Consider the following 21,744-nt stretch of genomic DNA (forward strand, 5'->3'; position numbering starts at 1 on the left):
TTTGTCCTTTACTTTATAATTGTGTCCAATATTATTTACATGCAGTTACCAATGACTGTGCTGAACTGTGCCTTGTTGTAAGTACAGTCTCTTGCATAAGTATTCATCCCCCTTGAAACGGTCCATATTTTGTACTGTTACTACATGCAACTAAAATTGACTTAATTGGGATTATGTGTCATGAATCTAGACAAAATATTTCATAAATACACACTCACCATCCGCTTTTTAGAAACACCATACAAAACAGCCTCAAGTCTTGGATGGCATGGATTCCACAAGATGTGCATTGGAGCAACTTTGATCATTATAATATTCACCAGTAATAACATGATTATTAAACAGTACTTCATCTAAAGTCGAAATATGTAGAATATAATATGATTTATTTAAAGAGATGCTTCCACCACGAAATTGTTAATTACGTGTAATTGTAATTGGGAGCAGTCGTGGCCTAATGGATGGAGAGTCGGACTTGCAACCCGAAGGTGAACCTGAAGAAAAAAGGCTGCCCACTGCTCCGGGTGTGTGTTCACGGTGTGTGTGTGTTCACTACTGTGTGTGTTCACTTGGATGGGTTAAATGCAGAGCACAAATTCCAAGTATGGGTCACCATACTTGGCCACAAGTCGCTTCACTTCACTCCGTTATCTGCAGTTTTTGCACAGCAGAGGGCTCTCTTTTTTCATACAAGGTGTATGAAACACTCTGAAAAACACAACTGAAGATATTTCACTAACTGCCCCAGTCTGCTTCCCAATAGGTGATAAAGGTAAGGTTACATTTTACAGATATTAATGATGCACACTTTTGTAAAAAGCAACTTATTTGTCTAGAGAGAAAAAAATCCATTTGAAGCATGACCTTCCAGTAACTAGCCGACCTTAACTGCTGTTATTTCCCCATCTAAGTTACTTCCCCAACTTCCACATTTTAAATAGTCTGTACAAAACTATTTTGTAATAACACATTAGTTCTGCGTGTCCCAAATGGGGCTGATGTCTGCTTTTCATGTCGGTAACCAAAATGTCGATCACGTGACAATTCACTTTGGTTACACTTTGGTTTTTGAGCTTGCAATAGACAAAAACAAAAGTCCAAAAAACATGTATAGACTGCCAGCACCCTGTTTGATGATTCTCAGGAACCAGTCATTCAGCAGCAGGTTTTACAGGTTACTGTTAACTTCTCCTTTCACTTTCTTTGCATCATCCAGTTCACTGCTGTTGATTTGTAGATAAGCTATAAACATTTAATAACATATTTATACATTATAGATTAAGCATATCACATTGCTAAGAGAAAAGCATCCATTGACACGTTGTTGAGAATCAGTAAATGACTGTCTCTAGAGAGGATAAGTAAATCATTTATTACCTGAGCAGACATTTCTATGTACTTTTATTTGGATAAACGTATTTGAATGAATTAATGTACTTTTTTAATGAAAACATATTTATTAGTTTATTATAAAGTAAGAGAACATGTTTTTACTCGTAGCTTACAGGTGAATCACTTGCACTGATCTTAGACAGATAAGCAACTGTTTATGGGGGAATTATGTAAAACACACCTGATAAGCCAGGTTACAGAACAGGATGTTGACACCCATAACATTGTACACCCATAATAAAAACAAAGGCTATGTTCAATTGCACAATAATTCTGTTTAAGGTCTATATTCGGGTTGCAGCCATTTTCCGAATATGATGTTTATATGCGTACAGGCATCAGAATATTCCTGTATACATGGTTGTTGTAAGTATGCCTGAGTTGCCATTCCTAAATACCTAGCCTACGGCTAAACATCTGTTAGCAGCCACAATTCCTTGCGGACTGAGCATGCACATATATCTCCATTCAGTGGATTTTCTGAATAAGGTGTTTACATGCAACAAATGTCCGATTAAAACAGGCATATTCCAGGGATGGGAATCAGAATTTGGGGAATCGGGATATTGTCTTAATCTGACTCGGGTAATCGGATTGCGGTGTTTACATGACTCAGTTTGAATGACTAATTAGAATATTGCCAAATTCTGATTAATGTCAGAATATTGATGTGCATGTAAATGAAGCCAATGATTCAATATTTAAATGGAAAAGTTAACACAAAGCATCAAATAACTTTAGAGAAAACCTGTTCAAATCAAATAGTTAAAATATAAAAGACAGCACTTCAGAGAACAAGTGTTAACACTTTCTATGAAGCCCAGTTCTTCTAAGTTGATAATGATACCCATTTTTCACCCATTTATAAGCGCTAATAATCATGAAGCTCTAATGATGCGCTATAAGTAATACCTTGATAACTAATCATGTTGTAACATGATTAGTTGCCATGCCATGTGCTGTACTACACAACCTTTATGACAACCTGCGCATAGTTATAAAGCAACTATTAACTATTAAACATTTAAAATGTCATGCTCCTTATATGTAAGTTGTAAGACATTATTAACTTTATGTTTGTAACTGAATATGGAAATATTTAATTCTGAATTAGACATTAAGTGACTTGGAGGAACATGAAGCTAGGTGCTGTATACTGCTATGTAGGTAGATAAATGATGTGGTACTTGGACCAAATGCCACACGGTCATTGTCGTATCACGTCTCTCTTTTCAGAGCTTTATACTTGTATCAGTAAAAGCTGACTCAGTGTCAAAGTCAAAAGCACTCAGACTACCAGTCAGAGTTGCTAGATAAATATACAAGCTGCGTAAACAGCAGTAAAACAACAGGTCAAAACTATGCCAGTCTAGTTTTCACTAGGAAACGCTCATTAAAATGCTGCTTAAATCTTACAAAAGTGTGATGATTCTAATATATATATATATTTTATTATTGCTATAGCTTTTTTCTTTAACCTATTGATTTCTTTTACTTTGTAAGTCAATGAAAATGAAAGATATCTGCACAAAAGTTTTGGTGTGATGTAACGTGTAAATCATTAATGATATGACTTCTGTAGTACAGACATCTATTTCCTTCGATCTAATAAATATGAGTCTGCTCTGTTGTATTTTGTTTGACATTCATAATTTGTCCTATAGTGTCTATACTTGTTAGGTATCATAGGCTGTGTGCGTGTGTGTTTGTGTGTTTGTGTGTGTGTGTGTGTGTGTGTGTCATACACACCCTAAGTTCATAAAAATCACCTTTGCTCTATCACAATACAACTGAAAATGAAAGTAATTCCTAGCTTTGCATCAGAACCCTATGACAATTAGATTGGTGTTAATTATTTGTTTTTTTTATAATACAGCTCTAACAATAGTGCTGGCTGTAACTCAAATCACAGGGTGATATTAATGTATAGTGTAACAAATCATTCACAGGAGCTTGTAGGGCAGATCATAACCTAAGCCTAATAATAATATTCATGATATTTTTTGATATTATGATATTATACTGATATTTAGACATATCACTGAAGTGAAGTGATGCTTTCTGTAAAGAGATAATTATTTAACATTTATGGAAGGAGTGTTGGGTGTCAGTGCTTTGTTGAGGACAGAGGACTTTGCATTTTCTGATTTCTTAGTAACGAGACAAGACGCGTTTTTTTTCTTATTAACGTATTAAGAAGCGAAAATTGAGCCCACACTATACAATTTGCATTAGAAGAACTTTAATGAAGTTGTGAAATGAAAGAACAGCATGGCTGTCAGTCAGTGTGCTTGCGTGTGTCTTTGAGTGTGAAATATATCATGGAACATTTTAAACCAACCCCTTCTCACCCCAGAAACATCAAAGACGGAAGCATGGACAGAAGTGTTGAGGTCTCTTCATTAACATTATTTTTGGCGCACAACCATCTCTTCACTCCATGGCATGCGATTACAGAGTCAAGGGCCTGGATGGTTATAACACTAGTGTCATCCATAGTCCTTATATCACTACCATCAAAGCTATGTCTCTTAACAACCTCCCCTAGGAGAGTCCTGAAAAATCATGTAAGAAAACATTTAAAAAATTACATTACCACCATCCACGGTCTCCCATATCATATACAGTATGTTTGGTGGTGGTTTAGTGGTTTAGTAGCTCAATCCTGGAGTTATGTTAAGTGTCATCTCATAGATACTGTATATTATGTTGATGCAATCATTGTAAAATGTTAAAACAAAACACTAATAACAGCAAAAATGTTGCGTGAGTAATGGTAAATAGTAATGCCCTGGGAGCGGGTGCTTTACTATTTGTTGCACCTAAAATAGACTTTTTTAGTCAGCATGGAGGTGAAGCAGGGCATCTGTTTTTTATTCTTAACATTGCCCACGTCTGCGGTACGTCGGGAAACCTTCAGGTTGACCAGCGTCAGGAGCTCAGTGAACTCCATAGTTGAGCCATGCTGTTGCAGCGTTTCACATAAATCCTGAATGTAGAACGATCCAAATTCAGGACTGCGAAATGAATAGAATCCTGTTCAGAGAAGACATTGAAATCAGTGTTTTAATGTGTTCAGCCAATGAATCTATATGATCAAAACGTTACAAACAGGGCTACCTGGATAGGAAATAGAAATGTTGTAACTTCTGTACTTAAGAACTTTTAGTTCTTTATTTGAAGGGTTCCTACACAAAGACATCATAAGGTATTCATATGTATTTAAGTTTCATATAGAGGTCATGTAAAGGTTTGATATAATATTAATATAATATAACGGTCTGATGAACACAATCATTTTTATGGATAGAGTTTCAAGATTACTGTAAATGTTTTATCCTTATCTTCCAAATTAAAATGTATTTTTACTATTCATGAAACTTTGAGACATTTTCTATGAAATATTTATTCCATTTTTATTCACTTATTTGATATACAGTAGTCGTTTGTAAGCATTATAAATTAAAAATTGATTACCACTTCAGTTTAAGGACATGAGAATGATTCATTGAGGTAACATTTTAAATAAGAGAAATGGTAGAAGTTGTGTATGACACTAACTGGGTCAGATGTGGTTGGATGCATTAAGAGGTTTATTGAGGAATCCAATGGTAAACAAATTCAAAAGGCAGAGCAATTATTAAAACGTTAAACAGGCAAAGCATCAGGTAAAAGCTAGACACTAGGGTGTAATGCAGTGCCACTATGTATATCTTTTTAGTGCTCCAAAAATTCATACCTGTATCTGAATGAGGATTTAAACCTTAAGTGGTCATGGTCCAAACTGGAAGCAGTTTTCATTCTTTTTTTCCCTTTTTTAATTCTTTTTACTGAACCCTATCAACTTGAGTTCATAATAAACTTGAGTTCAAAAAAGCTAGAGATGTGCGCAGGACTTTTTTAATCTCACTCACATAGTTACACAGGGGGCAGTCGTGGCCTAATGGATAGAGAATCGGCCTTGCAACCCGAAGGTGAACCTGAAGGTCGTGGGTTCGAGTCTCGGGTCCGGCAGGGATTGTAGGTCGGGGGGGTGAATGACCAGCGCTCTCTTCCACCCTCAATACCACGACTGAGGTGAGACCCTTGAGCAAGGCACCGAACCCCCAACTGCTCCCCAGGCACCGCAGCAAAAAAAAAGGCTGCCCACTGCTCCGGGTGTGTGTGTGTGTGTGTGTGTGTGCACTAGGATGGGTTAAATGCAGAGCACAATTTCCTAGTATGGGTCACCATACTTTTTTTTTTTTGCCCGTGATATTAAAAAAAAAAATTAACAAATTAATATTTTCCAAAATATAAACAAACTAGTAGCTTGATTTAAATCACTGTAGCCCTGGCTAGGCAGTTACTAAGGATGAATGAATGAAAATTGTTCATGTTTATGAACATGCTTGTTCTGTCTCATGAGCTTCATATCTGACTGCTTGCTTATGCCCACTTTATGAAAGTAAAGCTCTTGCTAGCACAGGTATTTTTGTTGTCTCATGGGATCCCAGTCCAGCTTCTCATCTCTAGTCTCAACATGATGTCCTGTGAATCTTTTGAAAGTTTTCGAAAATAAAAAATAGTAATAATAATAGTACACCTTCAGATTTATCTCGTTTGAACACACTGTCTGATCATTCTGAATAATTTATTCATATTCTGTTACATCCTTACAACTCCCAAGGTAAATAATAGTAAGTAATGTCACTGGTGAACAGCTGCCTTCTATATTCTGAGTGTGTGGTTAAGAAGAGTTGAAAATAATAAGTCCTGTAGTCAGGTGTTTGTCAGGGCTTATGAGTGGGTATAGTGATCATGTGAGCAGTTTTGTGACATGGTCTATTGTTCTTAACTGAGCTGAGGATCATGAGAGTTCACAATTTCAGTGACAGCAACCTGACAGCAATAACAAATTTGCTTCAAAATAATTTTAAATGTTATTGTAACTGTAAATGTTAAACTTTAAAAGCACCAGTGCTTTGGTTAATGAACATCTAATATGATGAGGTAGATGCAGTAAATACAATTATTTTGATAAGATGTGTGGGATTCACACTTTTCATTTGTTTCTTTCACACTCACCCTCTGCTACAGAGTAACACATGAGGAAGTCTGCCCCTGCTGGGATGGTGTAGATGTTAGCTGCTTCCTCCACCTCTTCCTCATCATCACTGTCCCCTGCCATCATGCCAGTCACAGCATCTTCATACCTGTTACCAGCACATGCCTGTAGGTTCAGGATAATAACAAAGAAATAACAAAATTACAGCATGTACTGTACATCTGTGTAGTTATATCTGTAGCTTCCTGCATACGTAATGACTGAAGTGTTATTGAAATACTGTAGATTTTACAGTAATTTAGTGGCAACCTGGGAAATGATCACACAACCTTTCAATCTGTAACCCAAAGCCTTAACCACTGAGCCACCACAACTAGCTTGTACTGATTCAATGCAATTTTTTTGTGGTGTGTATTCAGTGCTAGAAGGGGTTGAAGTTGTAGTAGCTCAGTGGTTAAGGCTTTGAGTTACAGATCAGAAGGTGGTGTGTTCAAATCCCAGGACTACCAAACTGCCATGGTTGGGTCCTTGAACAAGACCCTTAGTCTTCAGATCAGTTGCAACCTGCGTCAGGCAAATGAGCAAATCTACTGGCTTATATGTTGTTTTATACTATGCAAGATACCACAGTACTTTACTGTAAATATGTTTTACAGGTTTTTTTATAGTGTACTGTAATAAAGGAGGATAAAGAGTAATTACAAAGAAGAATAATAAAGTGTTGTTGTTAAATGACATTACAGTCACCTGGAAGATGAAGATCTTGGGCTTCCCTACAAGGCTCTTGCATTGATCTCCTCTGAAGAGATCTGTTATTTCCTTAATTTTAATCTTATCATCGTAGGCGTTAATTGTCCTTTCTTCCCCATGAGTCATGAAAATGCAGACAAAGCAGTCAGCATCCGTGTGGTCAGCTGCGGCAGCTGTGGTTAAAAGTTAATGATGTTGATATAACACGATTTACAGCAAACAAATCAGTTCTCAGTAGTTAGAGAATTGTACCTTTTCGTAATTCTCCCAGCACCTCCTCCTTACGTTTGTCATTGTGAGAGTTCACTTCAAACCCTAACACTTGAAATCTGAAATAAAAAATGGAAAGTAGCAAAAGCAGAACTTTTATGTACTTTGATTTGTAAAGCTATAATATTTTCAAAGAAAAGGCAGCCTGGACACCCAATATTACATACTTATTAGAAAAAAATAGGATTTTGGGGGATGAAATTCTAATCTGATGAAATTTCAAATCTGAATTAGAAAATTCATAATCTGATCTCAAAGTACAATTTACCAGAAATTACAGGACACCTGAAATGTTTATGTACACAGAGAAAGCAGATATCTAGTCAGTATAGTTTTTTCCTAAAGATGAAATGATCATATTTCTTTATGTTTGTGAATGTTTGTGAGTGTGCACCTTTCTGTGAGGCTGTCTCTGTCTTTATTTGTGCCACGGCGCTTCGGTAAATATCGAAAGTTTTCCTGGTTGAAGATTAGTGCCAGGCCTCGCCTCTTGTGGTTCATCTTGTACTCCATTGGTGAATCCGTTTTACTGGCAATCAAAAGCACAAAATAGTTTTTAAAATACCAGACACAGAATCAATATACATCTAACTCTGAAACAAGAGCTAAAGACTTCAATGGAGTTTTGATTATTTATTTGATCAGATAAACCAGAATAAATCCAGCAACAATATAACGTTTACGGAGGTCAGTTGAAGTGGAAAAAAAAAACATCATAGATAACAACAGTGTCCTGGACACTGGCAGCAGTTATAAGTGTTTAATCAAGTGAATTCTGTGCAAGCACCACAGATGCTACCGTATCAATGTCCTATGGTTGTATGGTAGTACATTTAAAATCTAATGACACATTGGTCTTAGCAATTTCCTTATGTAGGGGATCTACAAGTTCTATTTCGCAAAAGCTTTTATTTTGAAATTTGAATTCTCAGGTGTGTGTGACAAACGCACGGGCGGGAGAGAGAAAGAGCGAGAGGAGAACAACACTCATACGTGGAACTGTGACCTGTGAATTTCTCTGCAGAGTGATTCATATACTTTCTTTTGCAAGTCTATGGACATTCTGGCTCATGAAAGGACCGAGTATTATTTTTCCCGGATTTTTGAAGTGAACTTTTCAAATTTTGAGCTGAAATTGAATCAAACCGAATGTGAAACTTTCCAGTGCAGTAAAAGAGGCACACTGATTGTTGTTCAAGGTTCAACAGAAACAGTCACAAATTGTTGATATTTTCTTTATTGTTGTCTATATTTGATTTCATAGTTTTACTCTTCCTGTGAAGGAACAAAAGAAAAGAAATAAGTTACAACTCATTTAATTCGTCCCTTAAGTCCAATATTTTTCATCTAAATAAATATTTCTGGTTAGTTACACTGAAACTCTGTATGTTAAGTTGAGTCACTTATACTAAGGAGTGGGGGCGTCTTACCTGTCCTGTTAGATCTGGGGAGGTGGGTTTTGCAGTCGAAAGCTCTTATCTTCTAAGCTCTTATAGGTTATCTGCACACACACACACCAGGGGCCACCGTGTATAAAGTAAATCCTGGAGCCCACCTCACCTCATCTGTAGCACCTCATAGTAACACAATAGGCACCAACATATAACTACCTGTTATACAGAGACCTAAAGCATTGGGTGGGGGGGACTAAGATCCTGGTACTCACTCAGTCTTCCTTAGTTAAGTGTTTAATATTTCCCCCACAAGGCGGTGGCATATTCCCCTCCGCCACGCTTACATGTTATGACACAGGAATTCTCCTCTAAAAATAGCCTTCATTCACAACTAAGCTCCAGTTTTATATTCAAAATTAAAAATCAGTGTTGTGCCATGTACATTGTCCCAAAAAATCTGCATTAGTAATAGAAAAGCATGACTTAGTAAAAAAATAATAAAAAATCTCACATTTAAGTTACCATTTAAAGAACATTAGATATTAAATATATACTGGTTTCTATACATGATTTCTGTATATTTTGCATACATACAGTACAATGTTCTAAAAGCAATCCTGACAAAAAATTAAGAGAGGGAAAAAAGATGGAAACTTACCTGAAACCTGCCACTAAACAAATGAACAATGGGCTGCGAACCTAATGCACTACTTACATCACACCTTTTTCCCAGTCGGCATGAGGGAATTTATTTACTGCAGGCATAGTACCACCTACTGAACAAATTTAACCAATAAAAATGTCCCACTAATCTCTCTAATTATTCATAAACACATACAGAGAGTAAACAGTATAAAAAATGAAAAAAATGTAATATTTTTACTAATAAATGGTTAATAATTGGTTTCATTTGATTATTTTTAGTAATACTCTAAGTATTGGTAGTGTTACAAAACTTCACTGGTTAAATGGCAATTTATTTCTTGAGCAAACATTTCTATGTACTTTTATTTGGAAGAAATGAAAACACAGAATTGATATTTAAATAGGAAACTTTAACACAATGCAATAAATTCAGTGGTACTAACAGTGATCTCAGTCAAGCAAAACTATGCATCACTACTTAAAAACTGTAACATAAAAAAACTTACAAAAAAATAATTCAAACCACATAGTTATGGTACCTTATAGAGTAAGTCATAACACCTTCTATGAAACTTATGTTCATAAATTATTATGTGTGCTTATAATTTTAAGCATTTTATAAACTTTAATCATGCTTCATAAAGCTCTAATAAAGTGCTATAACTGCACTGAATGGTCATGCAAAGCAGTACCTGAGCGAACTTCTGGCCTTTTGTGATCAGCCACACCTACTTTGATCAAAAGGTACAGGAATATTTTAATGAAGTCTGCAGCAGGGGGCAGAAAGGAACAGCCTTCCAATTAATGTTTGGGACTCAGACAGGTGTTTGAGTCTCATGGTCTGAAAGTCTAGGCTGAAAACATGTCTGTTTAGGCAAGCCTTTTGTTAATAGATTTTTTCTTAGCTAAAGGTTCAGATCTGGAGGGGTCATGGGCATAGAGTGTTTTGGTAAATATATATATATACATATATAGAGAGTATATATATCTGTAAAGCTGCTTTGTGACAGTGTCCATTGTTAAAAGTGCTATAGAAAAAAAATGAATTATTCACAGGGCATTATTATTTATACAGATTGTGCGCTACCACACATAGCATTAGTAGTACTACTTGCATGACATGTTATTATAAATTATCAAGTAATTACTTACAGCACATTATTAGAGCTTTATGAAGATTATTAGAGTTTATAAACTGCTTGTAATTTTAATTTCAGTGATGAATGGATATAAATACCAAAATAATGAATATATTATAAATTATGGATATTCAGCAAATGATAAATTATGGAAAAAAAGGCTGAAGTGTCAGTCTGTATATCATATCTTATCAGACAGTAGTGAAATCAGGAAAATGACAACCTCTTAAAGGGAATTTCACCAGAAAGGCATGTCAATGTTAATCTGAGGCTGGGAAAAAATTCCCTAGAAAAACATTTGCCCTATCACAAAGTGAAAATGAAAGCCAGCTTTGCAACACAAACATATGACACATGAAAGCTGTAATCCTTAACCTATTGAACAACATTCATTAATGATTTACTTTAATTGTCTATGATCATAACATAATGAATGTTTAAATTTACAGGTTTGCAGAAGTCAAATGTAATATAACTAAGGAAAATGTCTATCTAATCACTGTGCATTATTAGCATTTTATACCACCACACTGGTCAGCGCAGTTGAATTCTCAAATCTGATTAAGCAGCTCTAACTGATTTAGTGACTGAGTCTTGTAATTCTGTTAGGTATCATCTCATAGATATATTATGTTGATACAATCCTTGTAAAATGTTAGGGGAAAAAAAACAGTAATAACACCAAAAATGTTTATTGATCATTAAGTGAGTAATGGTAAATAGTAATGCACTGGGAGCGGGTGCTTTACTATTTGTTGCACCTAAAATAGACTTTTTTAGTCAGCATGGAGGTGAAGCAGGGCATCTGTTTTTTATTCCTAACATTGCCCACGTCTGCGGTACGTCGAGAAACCTTCAGATTGACCAGAGTCAGGAGCTCGGTGAACTCCATAGTTGAGCCATGCTGTTGCAGTGTTTCACATAAATCCTGAATGTAGAATGATCCAGCATTTACATCACGAAATGAATAGAATCCTATTCAGAGAAGAAATTAAAATCAGTGTTTAAATGTAACCAGCCAATGAATCTACATGTTATCAGAAAGTTATAAACAGGCTTACCTAAACAGAAAATAGACATGTTGTAACTGCTGTACTTAAGAATTTTTAGTTCTTAATGTGAGGGGCTCCTTCACTAAGACTTCATAACGTATTCATATGCAATTCATATTTAATTTTATGAATATTTTAATTTATATAGTGGTGTTCGTATAGAAGTTTTATATAATATTTAACTGTCTGATGGACTCTTAATCATTATTTAGGATTGAGTTTCAAGAGTATTACTGTAAATGTTTATCCTTATCTTCCAAATTAATACATATATATATTCCTGAAGTTGTGTTTATAAATATGTGTTTATAGTAAATGTGTGTTTATGAACAGTTGAAACACATCCATATTTTTATCAGGTAGTGATCATGTGAGTGGTTATGTGACATGGTTTATGACATGGCTTAACTGAGCTGAGGAACATGAGAGTACACAAATTAGCTTCATAAGAATTAATTTAAATGTAACTGGACTACCACCACAATGGTTCATCCAATCTGATGAGTTAGGTGTATTAAATATACTTCCATAGATAAGATGTGTGGGATTCACACTTTTCATTTGTTTCTTTCATACTCACCCTCTGCTACAGAGTAACACATGAGGAAATCTGCCCCTGCTGGGATGGTGTAGATGTTAGCTGCTTCCTCCTCCTCTTCCTCATCATCACTGTCCCCTGCCATCATGCCGGTCACAGCAGCTTCATATTTTTTACCAGCACATGCCTGCAGATTCATGCATACAGTATGTATTTGTACATCTCTATAGTTATATCTGTAGTTTCCTACATATGTAATGAGATGACTGATGTGTTATTGATCTACTGTACTGTATTAAAGGAAAAGTAGTGTTGTTGTTAAATGACATTACAGTCACCTGGAAGATGAAGATCTTGGGCTTCCCTACAAGGCTCTTGCACTGATCTCCTCTGAAGAGATCTGTTATTTCCTTAATCTTAATCTTATCATCATAGGCTTCAATTTGCCTTTCTTCCCCATGAGTCATGAAAATGCAGACAAAGCAGTCGGCATCTGCGTGGTTGGCATCTGCAGCTGTGGTTAAAAGTTAATAATGTTGATATAACACGATTTACAGTAAACAAATCAGTTATCAAACATGATGAGGTTAGAGAATTGTACCTTTATGTAATTCTTTTAGCACCTCTGCCTTAGGTTTGTCATTGTGAGAGTTCACTTCAAACCCTAAGGCTTGAAATCTGAAAAAAAAAAAAAAAAACGAAAAGAAAAGTAGCAAAAGTTATGAAGCAGTAATTTTATGTACAATAGTACATAAATGTACAAACAATTCTAAACATTTGTGGGTTTTTGTGTCTTCTGGTAATCCATAAACAAGAATACAAGAACAAATGAAGAGAGACTTACAAGACACCAATAATTTTTATGTATACAGAAAAAAACATATCTACTCAGTATAGCAGAATTAGCAGAGACTTACAGGACGACTAAAATGATATCTAGTCAGTATAGTTTTTTCTAAAGATGAAACGATCATATTTTTTTGAATGTTTGTGAGTGTGCACCTTTCTGTGAGGTTGTCTCTGTCTTTATTTGTGCCACGGCGCTGCCGTGAATATTGAAAGTTTTCCTGGTTGAAGATTAGTGCCAAGCCTCGCCTCCTATGGTTCATCTCGTACTCCATTGCTGAATCAGTTTTACTGGCAATCAAAAGCACATAATATACTTTTTTTTAAATAGAAGACGCATAATTATATACTGTACATCTAACTCTAAATTTGCATTGGCTCATGGGAAAGTAGGAAGTAGTGAAATATTTGTAACTTTTAAGCTAGCATTTAAAGGACATTAGAAATTAAATTGAATATATACAATACAAAACTATAGAGAATTTTGATGAAATGTCAAAATGAAGAGAAGGCAAGGATGAAAAAGGAAAAAAAAAGAATGGAAACTTACCAGAAGCCTGCCACTAAAGAAATGAACAATGAGGTGGAGTTCCTGCGCACCTAATGCACTGTTTATATCACAACCTTTTCTCAGTCAGCGCGAAAGAATTTATTTACTGCAGGTATAGCACCACCTACTGAACAAATACATCAACAAAATGTCATACTAGTTCCACTAATTACTCACCAAACACATACAGAGAGAACTGTGTTAAAAAAAATCAGCATTGGTAGTTTTTCCTTTACTTTGTGTACTTTTACTTTGTGTTCCTTCCCTTGGATTCTTCAGAACCAAAGGATAAGGACATTAAACAAACGCTAATCCCACTAATAACTCACCCACTAATAATAACTGTATTAAAAATGACATTTAAAATGGTAAAAGATCAGTAGTTTGTTGCTTGAGGAAACACTTCTATGTACTTTAATTTGGATGAAATAAAAACAATGATTCAGTATTTAAAGGAAACCTTAACACAAGGCAATAAATTCACTGCTACTAACTTAAACATCACAGTCAAGTCGCTGCAATAAATTAAAAACTTTTGGGAGCAAATATTCAAACCACATACTGTAGTTAAAGTATGAAAACTAATAATGACCTGTGAATAATTATAAAGCAATATAAGCAATGATTATCAGTTATAAAAACATTATAATCACTTAAATTGTCGTCCTCATTATAATTAAGTGGTAAGACAGCATTAAATTAATTTTTGTAATCTAATATGGATACACTTATTTCCAAATTATTTTTTTATGAATTGAATTGAATGATTTATGAATATGAATGACTAAATTAAAAAATGAACATAAATTAGAAATTATGGAAAAACTGAAGTGACTAATATCAGAGAGTAAGTAAGAACAAGAGTGAAATCAGGAAATTTACAAACACTTACAGGAAATTTTCGTGTCACTCTGGATTTCAAAAGACATTGAGCTTTGGTTCAAGCTCAAGAAGGTTGTATCTTTACGTATTTCTTCTAGCACCTCCTCCTTACTTTTGTCATTATGTGGGTTCACTTCTATCCCTAATGCTTGAAATCTGAAATATAAGTAGCAAAATTATGCTAATTTTATATCTTATTTTCATAACTGTAATTTTAGGTAGTTTAACCATTAAAACTTGGACAAATTATTTTAAATATTTAGTAGAAATAAAATTGGGGTATTTGTCCCCTCTGAAAATACATACTTTGCTCTCAGGTTCCAATTTACCAGAGATTTACAGGACACTTGAAATATTCATGTAGTTCATCTTGTCCTCCATTAGTGAATCAGTTTCACTGGCAATCAAAAGCATAAAAATATAGATTTTTTAAATACAAGACACAGAATCATCTATATAACATCTATATAACTCTAATACAAGAACTAAAAACTAGACAGATTTCAAATGAGGATTAACTGTTTAGTTGACCAGAGTTAATAATGTCAGTGAAAATACAATATTTAAGGTAGGTCAGTTATAATATGATGAATCCATTACAGACCGCAACAGATTCTTGGACACTGGTATCAGTTGTAATTGTAAATATTTATTCAAGGTAATATCTACTGTAATATATAATACAGTTTATAGTATAGTATTTCAAAAAACTGTTCATCTCCAGGGATTTTCACTTACAAAGTCACTGAGGAGACGTTTTTCCTCATTCTGATGTTCGATGTGAGCATTAACTAAAGCCCTTGACCTGTATCTGCAGGATTTTATGCACTGTGCTGTTGCCGAATGATTGGCTGATTGGCTAATTACATCAATTAGCTGGTGTTTCTGTTAAAGTGGTTGGTGAGTGTATAGGCATATTTTCACATGATGTTGAAAAAGATATTATAAACACCATAAAAACAGAAAAGTCTACCTCTAGTTAGAGAGGCACAATTAGAGAGAAATATCACATTATCCTTGCCAATATTGTGACCCACACATTTACAGAGCATAAAAAATACTCAGTAAGGGATCAGTAGATTTATCTTTTAATTTGCGCTCCAGTCCTGGACATTTTCTCTCTTCCGGCTCTTCAAACACAAAAGATGAGGAAGTTAAATGAACACATCAGATGTCAAATGCAAATCTGTTATCTGAGCTGGCAGTCAGACATCACTTACTGTAGCCACAGTATAATTCAGCAATACACTTCTGAAACAAGATTGATTTTTTAAGGGTTTGATTGATTTTTAAATATTAGAAATATTTTAACTGTGATATTTTAATTTTTGATATTTTAATCAAAAATTTGTTATTACATCATGAAAACGTAACATTGAAGTTAACATTTAAAGGACATTAGAACATAAACTAAACTATACAAAAAGAATGGAAACTGACCTGAAACCTGCAACTAAATAAATGAACTATGGGGAGGAGTTCCAGTACACATAATGCACTGCTTATATCACAACCTTTTCCTAGCCAGTGTGAGAGAAGTTATTTACTACAGGCATAGCACCACCTATTGAACAAAATATCACCAGGAAAAATAGTGTCCCACTAATCCCACTATTTACTCACTAAACATATACAGAGAGAACAGGGTAAAGAAATAACTTTCAACAACTGGATAAAGGATCGGTAGTTTTACCTTATACTTTGGGCACCTGTCCTGGATATTTTCTTTATTCTGGTTCTTTAGACACTGAACAAATATCCTGACAAAGCAGCTATGTGACTTGGCGCTACTCCTTTATGAAAACTTCATCAGGGTGGAATTTTATAAATATCCAAACTGAATAAAACAGATTACAGATTACTTGTCATTCTAGTGAGTTATAAAGTATTTGTTTAATTAATTAGCTAAATTTAGTAATACTGTATTAAAGCTGTGTTAATTCTTTCTATCCAGATACAGTTGATTAACTTAAATTGCCTTCTTAATCAATTTCTGAACAAAGACACATTTCACTTGTGACACAGGGATATATTTAAGACTTTGTGGGGAAAAAGATTGTTTCTGGCATGTCTCACATAACACAGGAAAATAAGATCACCACTAGTTCAGCTTTTACACACAAATACAAAGGTTTTGGGGGAAAAAAAAGGTGCCCATGATTTATCTTGGTTTAATTTTTTTTTACATCGCAAAAACCTGCCATTTTAACAGGGGTGTGTAGACTTTTTATATCCACTGTATATCTGGTTTTGACCACAGTTGAGTTTTTCTGCTAATAATATACTTTACCAGCTGTAATTTAAGAAAACATAAATATATTTAAAAAAAAAAAAAAAAAAACAATGTGGAAATGTTTTTATTTAGTTTACTTTACATTGTCTGTTTGCGAAGATTATGTTGTGTAAGGATGCAGTTTAATAAATGCAGTGGTACATGCAGTCAGTCTGTCTAAAGCTGTCACTATTTGGACAAGTTTTGTGTAGTCAGTTGCTGTAAAAACCTTTAATATGCTTGCTTAAGAACACCTTTGGTTCAGTTGTCATAAGACCCATTTATAGATCAATGAGGTGACATCTTATTTTCCCCATCTGTATTTTTTTTAATTAAAAAAAATTAAATTGTTTTTTAAAAGTACCGTGTATATATATAGTACCTCTAAAATATATGGAACAACTTTTTTTTTTTTTTTTTTTACATTTAAAGTGTAAAAATATCATGTGGTGCGACTGTCCACCCACAACTTCTCCTTTGAAAAACCAATTAAAATTACTCAAAATGTTTGGCATAATTCCATGACTGTTCTGTATTGCTGAACAAAATTCTAATGCATTTCCATTATTATTTCCATCATGACATACATAAATGAATATTGTCTGCTGATAATTGTTTTATGAAAAATCATATGGTGTAACTGAAAAGAAAAGACCATTTTAAGAATTCTATTTTGAAAATGTTTTGAAAGACCAGTTGTTGCATCATACAGCAGCTTGTGAAGAGCATCTGAGGACAAATAACAGGTCAGTACCACTCTTTAAAAGTTGAAAAATAATCATATTTTATGCCACTGGTGTATTGTTGACAAAACTGGCCCTCATGTTGGCCCTTATGACCTCAAAAAGCCCCTGAACATTGTGTTTTATTAGAAGCTGTATAATTAACTGTAAATTTTGAAATTTTAAAAAAAATAGTAGTCTCGGGTACAATTTGTGCAGTTTTATAAGGAAATGAGCTGTAAGTGTTACTGAGCATCTTGCAGAAGCAGCCACAGTTCTTCTGGAGACTTTGACTGTCACACTTGCTTCTTATTTTTGCAGCGAAACCCAGCAGCCTTCATTATGTTTTTATCTGAAAAGTGTCTCTTATGTAATCTGCTGCTTTCTTTATTGACATACAAACATTTTTCTGTAACATTTAATTTTGGGCTGAAAAACTAATGTTTGGAAATCCAAAATGTTTTTGTACTGAATCAATAATGTAGAAGTCATAAAATAAAAATCTATAACAAAGTTAGTAATAAAAAAAAAAAAAAAAGGGTGCCTAAGACTTTTGCACAGTACTGTATATATATATATATATATATATATAAATGATCTGCCTATAAACAGCTGTAACCATAGGAGAGACAAGGCACAGACACAGGCAATTCACACACTCTCTCTCTCTCTCTCTCTCTCTCTCTCTCTGATAACTATTTACTAAAATTCATTCAAATAAATGAAATCTTATCGCACTACTTTATCTCTGTGTATGATTTAGAGCAGGTAGAGTTCTACATCTATCGACCAGAATCCTTTTGCTATGTGGGAAGGATTTAATAAAAAAGGGAGAACGATTTTCCTAGGTGACCTTTCCTGTGTAAATATTTTTCCTCTTTCTTTTTCTGGGAATTCTGGCTCAACACAGCAGAAATAAGAGCACACTGAGCTCTGGCTTGGCCACGTGACTGACCTGAGGCTCCTGTTGTGTGTAAATGCTGCTCTGAGAGAGGAAACGAAACTGATGCTTACCATTCAGGGAAAACCAAACTGAGCCTCTGAGAGACAGTGTGCTCCACACAGCTGAGAGCCTCCGAGATCCACGAGCACAATGGCAGGTCAGAATTACATTTCTAAAACTGGTATCATATGTCAAGATTAGGATTACAGATAATACCTAAAATAACCTAATTGTGTCTAAACTTTCATTTTAAGAATGAATTTGTCTAATTTTAATTTAAGAATAATTGCCATATGGTTACTGTTATTACATTATTTTATTCCATTGCAACATTTTATTTTATTTATTTTATTTGGGCCTGAACATATATAATTGCTTTGACTCTCATGCAGTTTCCAAAAGTGAGCTCACAGGACAATTAAAGAAGTACAAGACCTGGCTGCTTTCGCCTAAACTGTTGGGATGTTTGGTGGTTGTGGCAGCTTTTGGGATTCAGGTAGGCTGAAATATCATGACTGACATAATACTTCTGTTATTAAGCCTAAAGTTACAATATGTGCAAGAAAGGGACATGCAAGCTTAGCATTAAATGGTGCATAGCAGTTATTGAATACTCCATCTTATTTAATTCAATTCAATTCAAATTTATTTGTATAGCGCTTTTAACAATGGACATTGTCATAAAACAGCTTTACAGAAATGGTGTGCCAGTCCATCACAGAGCACCATGCACACACACCTTCACATGCTAATTCATACCTAGGGGCAATTTAGCATAGCCACTTCACATACCGGAGTGTTTTTGGGAAGTGGCAGGAAACCAGAGAACCCAAAGAAAACCCACATGGACACAGAGAGAGCATGCATGGAAACTTTGCACAGATAGTAACCCGAGCTCAGGATTGGCACACAAATGATTTTTATCCATTTTTCCATCAAGAAGTAAAAAAGACACCTTACTATAAATAGGAAAGGACACATGTTGATGGTTGACCATGAATCCAAGATTAACTGTAATTAGCAAATGAAGCATGGTGAATAAACCATGAATGCCCTACCCATGGAGATATTTGCTCCCAAATATGCACCTACATGAAGTTAATCTAAATATAGTACTTCGTTTATGCTGCTGTTGCATGTCTGCACTAACTAGCTGGATTCTGTTTTCACCGGCATGTTAGATCACTTCTGCACTTACAATGTTACTTTTGTATCAGTATTGAACATCTAACGTATAGACCACGCAAAATGACCACTCTTTTCCCACAGATTTTTAAGCAACAGAGCAGCTCTTCGAGTGAGCAAGGTATGTATAATAATATAAACAAAAATATTCCAAAAATGCAGCAAGACAAAAACTAATGTCGTCTTCTAACAGTACAAGAATTCAGTGATGAGCTTCGGATCCTGCTAATCGGAAAGACAGGTGTGGGCAAGAGCGCAACAGGAAACACCATTCTTGGAAAAAAGGCTTTTAAATCTGAGATCTCCTCTTCATCTGTAACCACATGGTGCGACAAAGCCCATGGAAGTGTACATGGCAGAAAAGTGTCTGTTATTGACTCTCCAGGCCTGTTTGACACTCACTTAACTGCAGAAGAGGTGGTCAATCGGATTAAGCTGTGCATTCCATTCTCTGCTCCAGGACCTCATGTCTTTTTAGTTGTGATTCAGATAGGTAGGTTTACAGAGGAAGAAGAACAAACAGTTAAGATATTTCAAGCAATTTTTGGGGAAAAGTCATCCAGTTACACTATGGCTCTCTTCACTCATGGAGATCAACTGAAGGGGAAAAATATTCATCAATTTGTACGCAACAACACAAAGCTTTTGAGTTTCATCAGGAAATGCAATGGTGGATACCATGTGTTCAATAATGAAGATCAGAATCCAGAACAAGTCATCCAGCTCCTGGACCAGATTGATAAGATGGTCACTGTAAATGGTGGAGAACATTACACTACAGAGATGCTTCAGGAGGCCGAGAGAGCGATAGAAGAAGAGAAACAGCGGATCCTGAAAGAAAACGAAGCACAGAGACAGAAGGAGATAGACGTGCTTAGGGTGATGTTTGAAGGAGAAGACTTTACGAGAGAGAAAAAGAAGAAAACTGAGCAACATGAAGAGGAAGCAAGAGAAAAGGCTGAAAAACGTTACTCTTATTTTGAAAACTTTTTTCAGATTTTAATTGACATTATATTGCGATTTTTAGGGATCAGACCACCAGCCCACATTTCAAATTTCCACTTTAGTAATTTCCATGGCAGTTTAAAATAATTACCCACTAAAGTTTCTACACTAGTGATTTTAAAATCACTCCAGAATCAGTACCTGACCAGAATAACATCATCACAAATAGGTCTGAGTTCTTAAAACCCCCTTTATAGTGATATGCACTTCCACAAGGGGCTATTTGCTTTTATAAAATGGTGCCAAAAATTTAAATTATTATTAGTAATATTTGTTATAAACAATTCTTCCACCATTCAATGTGGCCATGTCAACCAGGCGTTACTGTCAACCCTCTCAACAGATATAATGTTAGGAGTATAAGTAAAAAATAAGCTTTGCTTTCTAAGCAACAGGAAGATTAGAATTCTACAGACAGAATAATGGCTTAAATATAACAGTTTTATTGTTTAAAACCTGGTGCATTAATACAAAATTCAATTATTGTGATGCATTCACAGGTGTGAGTATATCAAGGATTTAACAAAATGGATCTGTTGTAGAAAATTCATATTTACACATGAGGCTGATGCTTTTATCTAAAGCAACTGACTGATGGGATACAACTGAGCAGATGAGTACTAAGCACCTCAGTTCACTTTGTTGGTGCTGGAATTTAAACACACAACCTCACTCCCTGACTTCTCTACCTACCTGTTGTAATGGGCAGATTTGAACCTACCTAGAACCTGCCTCATTTATGAGTGCTTCTTTAAGGACTTGTCTGGTTTCCTGGCCATTTTCCTTTAAGGTTTCTCAAGGTCCTTCACCTCAAGGACTCTATCATTTATGTTCTTCTTCCCCACTTTCTTAAGATTAAGTATCTATGTTGTACTGACTTGCTTAGTCTTGTATCTTCTATCAAGGAGTTGTATTTTTGTCATTAAAGTTCCTACATTTGCCTCAGCTTTAAGTAATCTCTCTCTCATCATCTGCCTCCCCTTTGCGACAATTAAACTATTTTAAATATTTTATTCATTAACCTGTTTTGCAATTGTCAGAAATTTACTTAGATTTGTGATCCGTTTCTGTCTCTTTTATTTTTAATTGTTTTAGTGACATGGCACCTTGGC

The 21,744-nt window shown here is 34.9% G+C and overlaps 3 protein-coding genes across 6 annotated transcripts; 1 reads left to right on the plus strand and 2 right to left on the minus strand.

Annotated features, from left to right (window-relative positions):
• Nucleotides 1-3,600: 3,600 nt before the first annotated feature.
• Nucleotides 3,601-9,553, minus strand: LOC113538928 (caspase-6-like). Of its 3 annotated transcripts, XM_053232890.1 has the most exons (7): nucleotides 9,512-9,553; nucleotides 8,890-8,960; nucleotides 7,854-7,988; nucleotides 7,442-7,518; nucleotides 7,187-7,362; nucleotides 6,460-6,604; nucleotides 3,601-4,428 (listed from the first exon to the last, which is right to left on the minus strand). In XM_053232890.1, the coding sequence occupies exons 3-7, from the start codon at nucleotides 7,970-7,972 to the stop codon at nucleotides 4,202-4,204; spliced, it is 744 nt and encodes a 247-aa protein (XP_053088865.1). In that variant the 5' UTR covers nucleotides 7,973-7,988; nucleotides 8,890-8,960; nucleotides 9,512-9,553; the 3' UTR covers nucleotides 3,601-4,201. The 3 variants fall into 3 exon arrangements, with proteins under 3 accessions (XP_053088865.1, XP_034158773.2, XP_026790210.3); XM_034302882.2 differs by lacking the exon at nucleotides 8,890-8,960 and having other exon boundaries at nucleotides 9,512-9,528; XM_026934409.3 differs by lacking the exon at nucleotides 9,512-9,553 and having other exon boundaries at nucleotides 8,890-9,033.
• Nucleotides 9,554-9,887: 334 nt separating this feature from the next.
• On the minus strand, nucleotides 9,888-14,656 carry LOC113542008 (caspase-6). Of its 2 annotated transcripts, none has more exons than XM_053232888.1 (7): nucleotides 14,516-14,656; nucleotides 13,624-13,750; nucleotides 13,230-13,364; nucleotides 12,829-12,905; nucleotides 12,566-12,741; nucleotides 12,270-12,414; nucleotides 9,888-11,612 (listed from the first exon to the last, which is right to left on the minus strand). In XM_053232888.1, the coding sequence occupies exons 3-7, from the start codon at nucleotides 13,346-13,348 to the stop codon at nucleotides 11,386-11,388; spliced, it is 744 nt and encodes a 247-aa protein (XP_053088863.1). In that variant the 5' UTR covers nucleotides 13,349-13,364; nucleotides 13,624-13,750; nucleotides 14,516-14,656; the 3' UTR covers nucleotides 9,888-11,385. The 2 variants fall into 2 exon arrangements, with proteins under 2 accessions (XP_053088863.1, XP_053088864.1); XM_053232889.1 differs by having other exon boundaries at nucleotides 13,624-13,747; nucleotides 14,516-14,554.
• A 3,784-nt stretch (nucleotides 14,657-18,440) lies between these two features.
• Nucleotides 18,441-21,577, plus strand: LOC113542004 (GTPase IMAP family member 9). Its single transcript, XM_034302876.2, has 4 exons — nucleotides 18,441-18,599; nucleotides 18,835-18,938; nucleotides 19,712-19,748; nucleotides 19,821-21,577. Exons 1-4 carry the CDS (start codon nucleotides 18,593-18,595, stop codon nucleotides 20,717-20,719), a joined length of 1,047 nt encoding a protein of 348 aa, XP_034158767.1. The 5' UTR covers nucleotides 18,441-18,592; the 3' UTR covers nucleotides 20,720-21,577.
• Nucleotides 21,578-21,744: the final 167 nt, after the last annotated feature.

This window comes from Pangasianodon hypophthalmus, chromosome 3 (genome assembly GCF_027358585.1).
Source record: "Pangasianodon hypophthalmus isolate fPanHyp1 chromosome 3, fPanHyp1.pri, whole genome shotgun sequence".
Classification (NCBI taxonomy): Eukaryota; Metazoa; Chordata; class Actinopteri; order Siluriformes; family Pangasiidae; genus Pangasianodon; species Pangasianodon hypophthalmus.